Genomic DNA, 10,409 nt, shown 5'->3' with positions numbered 1-10,409 from the left:
GCTATATGCAGGTCTTACTCCTGGTTATGCATGAGGGATAACTGCTGGTGGACTTAGGGGATCATAAGGAGTACTGGGGATAGAACCTGGGTAAGCCATGTGCAAGGCAAGTGTCTTAAAGACTGTACTATTTTTCTAGCTCCAAGTCTAACACCTTTTAAGTATAATTGTGCTTTTGTTTTTGTTTTTTTGGGCCACACCCAGTGATGCGTAGGGGTCACTCCCACTGGTGCTTGGAGAACCACACAGGTGCCAGGGATTTGAGCTGAGTTTCTGCATGCAACAGATATTCTCAGCCTGTTGAACTCTCTGTTCCACTAACATCTTTTTCCTTTTTCTCGAATTCATAAAAAGCTTTTAGGAAAAGAGAAAGGAAAGAAGACAGGGAAGTGCCTAGATGATGAGAAGGAACTCCATAAGCAGGATGCCCCTTTAACACTTTTCTAAAGTAAATATCAACTTACTGAGCCAGTCACAGAGGATATTGTGTGACCTAGGAGGTGTTAGAATTTTATAGTGATCCCCAGCACTGAGCAAACATTTCAGATTCCCGTCACATAAATACCCTACGTCTTTTTAAATTTATTTTTTATTACAACACCATGGTTTACAAAATTAGTCACTGCTGAGTGTTAGGCGCACCATGTTCCAGCACCAGTCCCACCACCAGTGTCAACTTCCTTCCACCAGTGTCCCCAGTGTCTGAAATCTTTCAAAAGCTTAAGTACTCGCTGGAGCGATAGCACAGCGGTAGGGCGTTCGCCTTACAAGCGGCCAGCATGGCCGACCCGAGTTCGATTCCTCCGCCCCTCTCGGAGAGCCCGGCAAGCTACCGAGAGTATTCGATATGCCAGACACAGTAACAACCAAGTCTCCAATGGAGACGTTACTGGGCCCGCTCGAGCAAATCGACGATCAACGGGAGGGCCTTTACCTTTACCTTACCTTTACGTACTCGCTAGTTTGGGCTGGGGACATGCTCTCAGGCTGGGCAACATGCTTTGCATGCTGGAGTCCTGGGTTCAACCTCTGCCACCAGAAGGTCTCTGAAGCGTCACTGGGTGTGACTCCAAAACAGCAAAACTCACCAGCTGGGCTCAAGAGACTATAGCAGGTAGGACACTGGCCTTGTACATGGCCAATCTCGGTTTGCCCTGGCATCTTATATGGTTCCAAGCCCGCCAGGAGTGATCCTGGAGCATAGAACGAGGAATAAAACCTGAACAGAGCCAGGGGTAGCCCCCAAACCAAAGTAACAACAAAAACCCTTGTTAGTTCTGGGGTTGGGAGTAGAGCTTGTGAGGTATGTGACTGGGTCCAATTCCTGGCACCATGTGGCCTCCTGAGCAAGGCCAGGTGTCGCCTTGGAGGCCCCTGGGCTGACCCAGTGGCCCCCATCCCTGAAGGGCTCTTCAGACCGAGCACTGACTCACCAACCTGGATGTGAGTACTGCTAGGAGTGATCCCTGGGCTCCCTGAGCACTGCTTGGGAGGACTCCCCCCACCAAAAAAAAAGCAAAAACAAACAATCTCCCCCTTCCTTAACTAGTCGTTTTAAAAAGAACAAGCAGACAGCATCTTTAAATAGAAGATTCATATATGCACTCAAAACATCCCCTAAATAAAGCAGGAGCCTATGTGGAATGGAGACAAAGCCCAGATAACACCCTGCTGGACCCTGCAACTCTTCTGCCTCAAACATGTCCAGACAGAAATTCAATTACAGACAAAGCTGAAAAAAAAATTAGCAGAATACAATACCCCCAAAGAAGGGTGCTTATTAATCGTCACTCAGGCCGTAAGGTGAAACTGCTGCCACAATGCACAGTATGGAAATAAGTAACCTTGGTTACTGTTTCCAAGGACACTGGACTCTGGCTAACAAGAGCCATGGTGAAGATGAAAGCAATGTTGAGTCATTCCAGTACTCTCACACAAACACCAGCACAGTGAGAGTCTACATCCCAAATCCCTTATCAGTGGCATCTAAAAAAAAATATTTCCATTATTAAAGAATGATGAAAAGTAGGGAGTACCTCTCACGCCCAAGGCTTGATGCTGCTGTCTGCTCCCCACAGAGTAAGCTGACATACCCAGTAAGATCAGCAGGTCCTCTACCCTAACAATTGGAGCTGAGTATTCTGGAATCAATCCAGGATTAGGGAAAGGCTCCAGGGCTGGGTCCAAGTGGGAGGCTCAGGTTTGCTCCTTGGCACGGTAAGGTCTGTGCTCTTGAGTATCACCAGGAGTAATGAGCCAGGAGTAGCCCCTGAACAGTGTCAGCCATAGGTTCAACAATCACGTCCCCCTCCAAGAAAAAAAGATCAATCAAGTTAGCAGATGAGTGTACTTCAAAAATGCCATGCACAGGCTGGGTGGGTAGCCCCAGTGCAATGTCCGCATGTTCTCTCCCTGGCACTGTGTGGCCTACGAGCACCTCAACTCTCAAGCCTATACCACCTAGCTAAGCATCACTAAGACTGGCTCTGGCGCCACTGTCTTGCCAGCATTGCTAGGGGTGGCCTGTTTGGGAAAAGAAAAAAAAAAAAAAAGAAAGCCATGGTGCTTCTTAGGCTGGAGCTGAAACACAGCACAGAAACCTCAGAAGTCTGCTAGGAACTGGTCCACTTGTTACGATACCCCACAGGTACGTGGGGAGAACAGCTGTGAAGGAACACTGCAGAGATGACTGTCTCAGTCGTTCATGAGGGGAGATGGCCCTGGTTCCCCAGCCCAAAGCACCACTTTTTTCTGTGTCTCCGTCTGGGGCGCGTGGTGGGGAAGCAGAAGTCCCACCAAGAGCTGGTCTATAAGAACGATCGCTCGCTCCTCACCTTTGTTGGAGGAGGCGGTAAAAGGTGTGAAAAGGAACAAACAGGTTTGCTCACATTTTGTTCTGAGGAGGGTAAAGCAATAATTACAAAGAAAAAAACCAACCAGATCAGTAAAATACTAACTGCAGGACAGAAAGCCTAAGTCCTACAAAAAGAAACAAACAGGGCTGGAGAGATAGTGCAAGGGTGTTTGCTGTGTATGTGGATAACCTGGATTTGATCCCTGGCACCACACACAGTTCCCCAAGCACTACCAGGAGTGATCCCTGAGCACAGTAGGGAGTAAGCCTTCTATATAAGCCTTCTATACCATAGGGAGTGGCCCAAAAACCCAAACCCAAAAAGATAGGACATCAGTTAAATCACAAATTCCCCTTTTATTCATTTGAGATATTAAACTCAAGGCAGATAAAGGCATTCAACTTCACAGGACAGAAAGGGTTCTAGTTATGAACGACCACGTGCTCAAAACGGTTTTGCTAATTTAGATTCTACAACAATAACTTAGTTTTCTTCAAACATTGCTTCTTCACAGTTTCCATTCTGCAGCAACAGCAACAGCAAATTATCTTGTAGGGAAGAAAATTATGGTCCATTCTTGGAAACATCTTAACAGACTCAGGATAAGTTCGCCAACTTTTGGCGCCACGACAGAGGGGCAGGGGCGTTTTTATCTCTGTCCCACTGGTGGTGGCAGCCAGGAGACAAAGGTCACCTGTAGAAAGGCCTGGGGACTGCCTCTGCTTTGGTATCCCCCCACCTGCTGGGGATTTCTCTTCACACAGATTCATGGAGGTGAATTCTGCAGTAGTCAGATTCTTTTTATTGGTTCCTCACACATGGCAGGTCTAGTGACAGAAAATTAAAAAAAAAAAGAAAACAAAAACAAAAACCCACCCAGGCTTGCACTTCCCAGAGGAGCTTTTCAGAGCAAATCAGGCAAGATGAGCCCAGGAGGCTTCGGTTCAACACAGTTGATCCAGAAGTTGGCACAGCTGGCATGGTACTGGTGTCCTCCATATGCTAGCTTGAAGCTGTCTGATTCCGAGTTGAACGCCTGTGGGAGATGGACAGACACAGCCCTGAGAGCCCAGACAATACTCCAGGTCACAGGGGCTGAGGCGAAGCTGGAGCAGACACAGAAGCTGAGCTGGGATTCAAGCAAGAATCACAAGAGCTGAGCTGGGATTCAAGCTCGATTTAGCCAGGATCCCTGCTGCTAAATCAAGGTGCCCTCAAATCTCTGCCGCTCAATCCAGCCTCCGTAAACAAAGTTCAACTCTGTCATAGAAAAGCCTGTTAAGGGCTGGGCATGTGGATCAGCGACTGAGCACTAGACCTGCCATGTGTGAGGCCCTGAGTTGGACCCCCAATACCACAATAAATAAATAAATAAATGAGAAAGAAAAGGCAGACTAGGGTGGGGCTGAGGAACTAAAATAGACAGGGGCGGTGGCAGCCTCCTCCCTCCTGTGAGAAGGTAAGCCGGGCTACTGACTGGGACCTGTAATCCAATAAGCTTCTGTGGCTGGTTACTTTAATATTGGAAGAGAAAAATGGTTTGAGAGTTAGAAAACAAAGTATGGAAAACTCTCAGGGTCTAATGCCAATGGGAGTTAAGCGAATTGATACAGAAAGTCTGAGAAGGCATATTGCTTCTAAAAGAAAAAGGCATTAAAACATATCATCCAGGTGAGAAGTGCTTATAGGCAAGTCACAGTTAGCTAGTTCCAGCCACAATCCTGAGGATTTTCCTACAGCATTACAAGTAAAAAACACAACTCAAAACCTAAAGAATTTGTTTTGTTGTTAATCGGCAAATCCTGAAGGTCTGTGATCTCACTCTGTTAATACAGCTTCTAGCCTTCAAGAAGTTGCCCAGTCTGTTACCCTGCTCATGGCAGAGAAAAATAACCGCAACACCAGAAGCCAATTATGAGATACAAGCATGCAAACAAGACAGAAGTGGCTCCACAGACACAGTCGCTGATTAAATCAAACATTATGGGAACGAGGATGACTCAGTCGGGGATTCATGATTGGAACAATTTGGGATGACATGGAATCATCTGATATGCCTTCCACACTCAGACTTAAGATGGAGACGCTCAGATAAGGTGTAACTGGTTCATACTTTTTTAGGATGTTCTCCTGTGGGCTTCTCTTCTTTCTGAAATAATGTTGAAACCATAAGGTCAACAAAGTTCCTAGAATTCTGCCTCCAAACAGATTCGCTGGGTAAAGGTTTCCTCTCTGCCACCCCTCTGTGGCCCGGGTGCTACAGGCACAGATGCAGACAGGGCGGGCCAACAACAGGATCTCATGTCTGTTCCGTCATAGTGCCCCCATGCTCCTGCCTCTGTGCCTAGCTCAACTTGGTAACAGCGCTGCCTCTGCCTCTGCACAGAGGGCTGGCCGCTGCAAGGGCTCTGGAGGGGCTGTCCCAGGCCAGCTGAGGGATGGCAACTGCCATTGGCAGCAGGAGGAGGGCGTATGACTTACCCGGCTCCTGGAGTCCACGTTTAAGAGGCATACCCCACAAGCAAGCTCCTGTGCGTTCTTAATGCCAGGCCGAAGCATACAGGAGGAAAAGTCTAGTGAATTCTCATCGGGCTGCGAGAACAAGACATCTGGGTAAGAATTCTGAACTCCCAGTGCTGCTGGCCTCCCTCCCTGATCATTCCTCCCCGACAGGTTCATCAGTAAAATGGATCAAGGCTCTAATACCACCAATAAAATGATGCCACTGCCCAAATACTGAGTACTTGCTGGACTCCAGGACTCAGGTTCCCGCAGGAAACGCCCAATAGCCCCTGACCTCAGAACTCACTCGGATGAGGGAACTCTCAGAGAGGGCTCCCGGAGAGGCAGACAAGGCTGCGTTCCCCAACCCCCGGGGGAGGGAGAGAATGTGTCCTACAACTTAAAAATCTTTGGCTACTAGGTCTAATGGGTCTAGGCTAGGTGAAAGGGCTGAGGGAAGGTGAGGGAGAGGAGGAAGATGTTTATTCCCTGGAGACCAGCAGCACAGATAAAGGTCTCTAAGCCAAAGATGGGGTGTGGAAAAGAAGCTGCGGGACAGGAGCAAACTTAGAAAAGGAGCTAGCAAATCAAACTGGAGCATGAGACTGTGAGAGCACTGGAAGGGGAGGAGACTTTCTCCTGGGAAGCCATTAAGGGTTCCAGTTGAATCACAACTGAATCCTTTGGTTGTAAGAATAGGTATTGACTGGAAGGCAGTAAATCTCACGGTATGGGTCTTGGTGACTTGGCAGTGGCCAGGCAACAGATACAGAGATGAGGAATAAAGTGCAGCATCCAACTACATGGAAGATCTAGTCAGGCAATGGGCTCAGCCAGGGGAGAAAGGGGAGAGGGCTGGAGCTGAGCAGCTCACAGCCTATGGTGTGAGGAGGGCCGGAGTGATGGGACAGCAGGTAGGGTGCTTGCCTTGCAAGTTCAACTGACCTGGGTTCAATCTCCGGCACCTCCTCTGGGGCCTGAGTCCTGCCAGGAGTGATCCTGGCTGCAGAACCAAGAGTAAGCCTGAACACTGCCGGGTGTGGCCCCAAACCAAACCAACAAAAGCGTGTGTGAGGAGAACCAAGACTGGCAGCGGAGGATGGGGAAGGGATGTCCATTTGGTGATAAGTGAGCTGGAATTGCTGTAGTTCTCCAGTCTACAGCCAAGAATGGGAGCTGGGGGGGGGGCAAGGATGAAATTCAGAGAATGTATGTCACAAGGTTGAGGGCCTGGGCTCCCTTTCTGGCCCTCCCTGTTCCTTTCTAATAAGCCCCACGGACTTGTTAAATGACCTGGGCTGGAACTGTGGAGACTCGTCCAGGGCAAGGAGGGGAAGGAGGCCGGGGAGTGCCATGTGCAGGACTCTTCTCCAGGTGGCTGCAGGAGACCCACAGGAGGGAGCTGAGCCGGGAAAGCTTTTCTTCTGTTTTTGGAACTGGAGGGTGTTGGGTCACACCTAGAGGTTCCCAGAGCCTATTCTTGGCTCTGTGTTCAGAAGTGACATGTGATGTGCTCAGAGGATCCTATGCAGTGCCAGAGATCAAATGGGGGCTGGCCACATCACTTATCTTCTCTCTGACTTCTTGCTTTCTTGTGAGTGCAATTATGGGCACCTTTGTCAAACCTAGCAATAGGTGTTACTATCTTACTACTGCTTGCTGTCAAGTCCTGTCATCTGTGAAATGGTCACAATTTTACTAGCTCTACCTCCCTTAGTTGTTGATACCCCTATAAGTATAAAAACCATCTATATGTATATACACATATATAAAATGTGCATATATACATAGATGTTGCTTCAGAAATGATAAAATATTCTCAATCAGGGGTGGGGAACTTTTACACTTGGGTATCACTAACATCATTCGTGGACCCTACAACACAGGCTGACAGGTCATGGGCAGCTGTGGGAACCATGTGTCTGAGCTGTCCTGGGTCCAGGCCAGGCACAGGTTTCGCAGGCCCTAAGTGTCCGTAGTCTGGACAGTATTCATTCCTGCTCTAAATGATTAATCACAATTATTCACTTTGACAAATAAGGTAAGAAAGCTTTTCAGAGAGGACAAAAACAGCAGTTCTGACATGAGGGAGAGGGCTCAAAGGGCTGGAGTGTGTGCTCTGCATGGGGGAGCCTTGGGTCTGACCCTCAGCACCACACAGCGGGGGGGGGGGGGGTGGCTGGGTCTGACCCTTAGCGGACACCTTGAGGCAAGGTCAGATGTGGCTCAGAAATAAACAAAAAACCCAAACCAAATGAAACAGTAGCACTTCCATAATTGACACTCTACAGTAACTTACTTATCAAGTTAATTAAGAAGAACTATTTGAAAAATAATTAGAATCTGGGAAAACTCTTCATCTTGAACCCAATCAAATTAATAAGAGCCCTTTAATATTTATTGGAGCCCTTTAATATTTATATCCCAAAGACAAGAGAGAATCAAAGGGAAAGGTCATATTGTAACCTTCTGGTTGAAATACATAATGTTCTGTATAAATTAGCGTATGGTCAATTTCATCTTTCCAAATGATAAAATCCACCTTTATAAATGTGTCAGCAAAGGACTGGAGTCCACAGTAATGACGTGACACCACTCAATGGCTGTAATTCTACAGGAAGCTATGCTTTCTATAGACTGTCATCTAGTTTAATTTAGCAGATACTTTTACATAGTAAACATTAAAAATTTGGTTCTGGATGCCAGGAGTAATTCCTGAGTGCAGAGTCAGGAATTAACCACAGAGTATCACGGGTGTGACCCAAAAAGAAAAAGAATAATTTGGTGCTAGAGAGATGGTATAATGGGTCAGATGCTTGCCTTGCACCTGACTGACCTGGGTTCGATTCCTGGCATTCCACACGGTCGGTCCTCCAAGCACTGCCATGAGTGATTCCTAAGTGCAGACCCAGGTGTAACCTCTGAGCACTGCTGCATGTGACCCCAAAGCAAAACGAAAAGATTGAAAATTATGTATTACACATATTACACACATGTCAGTATAGGCCTATACTGACAAGTCTCAGAGTCAGGCTTAGATATATAATCCTGAGCCTTCAGCTAATGGCTACTAAAATGATGTTTAAGGAAACCTTTATTTTTTGCATTGCTGAGGATATTAAATGCAGGGTCTCACACCTACAAGGTAAGCACTTGACCACAGAACTATATCACAGGTCTCAAGAAAATAATATAATAAATTTAATAATATAATTTTTTGGGGGGGGGCTTACTGGGTAGTGCTCAGAAGTGACTCCTGGCTCAGTGTTTTGGGATTGCTCCCAGAAGTACTTGGGGGACCATGTTAGGAGTTCAACTCCTTGCTAGGAGTTGAAGTTGGTGCTCAGACAAGCACTCTAGCCTGCTGAGTCTCCCCACCCCAATAAAAGAATTATTAGGGAAGGAAAGTTTCACAGTAATTAGTGTTCCTCATCAATATACATATTCTCCTTTTTCCTGACAAATGACAGGAAGAGCCTCTTGAGCCCTTTAAATAAGGCACGGACCTTGCCAGGATCAAGGCCGAGAGTGTGTCATAGATGTCATTTCTGGAAGGAAGCCTTTAAAAGCAATGCGCCATTGATCATGCTCCCTTGCCCCTCCCATGGTAACCAGTTCGCTACGGTAAAGCTACTCCAACTATGGTCCCTGAGTGAGGAGGACAGGCCACAGAGGCCCTACGAATACGCAAAGGGAGCAACAAACACAGCTTTGCTCGGCTGTATTACTAAGATTGTGAGTGTACATTACTGCAGCTCAGCCTAACCAACATGACTGATGCGAGGGCCTGAGAGTTCGTTCCATGGGCTGAGTGCATGAGAAGTTCTAAACTTCTATGAATTCAGAACTCATATAGCACAACAACAGGCTGCTAATGCTGTGTTCCATCTGAAAATTCACAGGAGGAATATCTCTTCGCCCTTTCTTGTTTCTGCCTAGTATTCTGTCTAAGCACCTCCCGTCTTTAGAGCCAGGAGCACAGTTTCTGTCACTCTGCCTCCCTCAGCATGCCACTCTTCACTCTTCCTCTCCTGCCTTCCCCTGATGAGGCGCCTTATGATGTTCCTGGGTCCACCTGGATACCCCTGGAGTTTCCCCAGCGGGAGATTACTACCGAGAACATCAAAAACATCCCTTTTCCCATCAAGGTACTACTCAGGGATCACTCCTGGTGGGGTTTAGGGGACCATATGTGATACTGGAGATTGAACCAGGTCAGCCACATGCAAGGAAAGTGCCTTAACTCCTGGACTAGCTCTCTGGGCCCTGCAAACTCCTTATGTATTGCCATTTTTCATTTGGGACAAAGGATAAATTGGCTTGAGTACTGGCCTTGGTTATTAACATTGTTTACTAAGATCACTACTGCCAGCAGGTGAGGTAGGAGTTACTGTCAAGCTCCCATGATACATTTGTGTATTTATACCTCCAGATGCGGCCCTTCCCCCACCCTTCTTTTGGTGGGATCCACACTTGACTCTGCTTTTGTTTTGTTTTTGTTTTTCCTTTCTGAGTCACACCTGGCGATGCTCAGGGGTTACTCCTGGCTCTGCACTCAGGAATCACTCCTGGTGGTGCTTGGGGGACCATATGGGATGCTGGGAATCGAATCCGAAACAACTTTTTTTTGCTTTTTGGGTCACACCCAGCGATGCACAGGAGTTACTCCTGGTTCATGAACTCAGGAATTACTCCTGGCGGTGCTCGGGGGACCATATGGGTTGCTGGGAATCGAACCTAGGTCGGCCGCATGCAAGGCGGCTAAGGGGTGAAGGGATGGGGGTAAGGCGCGGCGAGGGTACACATTTTGTCAGAGATCAAAAAGTCAACCTCCCTCCCCCTCCCCGGGGCTGGAGCCATAGCACAGCAGGTAGGGCGTTTGCCTTGCACGCAGCCGACCTGGGTTCGATTTCCAGCATCCCATATGGTCCCATGAGCACCACGGGGAGCAATTCCCGAGTGCAGAGCCAGGAGTAACTCCTGTGCATTGCCGGGAGTGACCCAAAAAGCAAAAAAAAAAAAAAAAGTCAACCCCAGAGCCCCACACATGCA

At 47.7% G+C, this 10,409-nt stretch overlaps 1 protein-coding gene across 11 annotated transcripts in view; it reads right to left on the bottom strand.

Annotated features, from left to right (window-relative positions):
* Positions 1–3,196: 3,196 nt before the first annotated feature.
* SYNRG (synergin gamma) overlaps positions 3,197–10,409 on the bottom strand; it is a 91,684-nt gene continuing 84,471 nt past the window's right edge. For 8 of the 11 annotated variants that reach the window (XM_056126636.1, XM_056126640.1, XM_056126642.1 and 5 more), the window contains 3 exons: positions 5,337–5,447; positions 4,969–5,004; positions 3,197–3,891 (listed from right to left, as the gene is read on the bottom strand). In XM_056126636.1, coding sequence (XP_055982611.1) covers positions 3,760–3,891; positions 4,969–5,004; positions 5,337–5,447 — 279 coding nt within the window. In that variant the 3' untranslated portion in view covers positions 3,197–3,759. The remainder of the gene's footprint in view (positions 3,892–4,968; positions 5,005–5,336; positions 5,448–10,409) is intronic. The other 3 variants (XM_056126639.1, XM_056126645.1, XM_056126646.1) reach the window with 1 other exon arrangement.

This window comes from Sorex fumeus, unplaced genomic scaffold (assembly GCF_029834395.1).
Source record: "Sorex fumeus unplaced genomic scaffold, SorFum_2.1 ptg000063l, whole genome shotgun sequence".
NCBI classification, from domain to species: Eukaryota; Metazoa; Chordata; class Mammalia; order Eulipotyphla; family Soricidae; genus Sorex; species Sorex fumeus.
The sequence above is the reverse complement of the archived record's forward strand: the minus strand, read 5'-3'. Positions and strand labels throughout refer to the sequence as shown.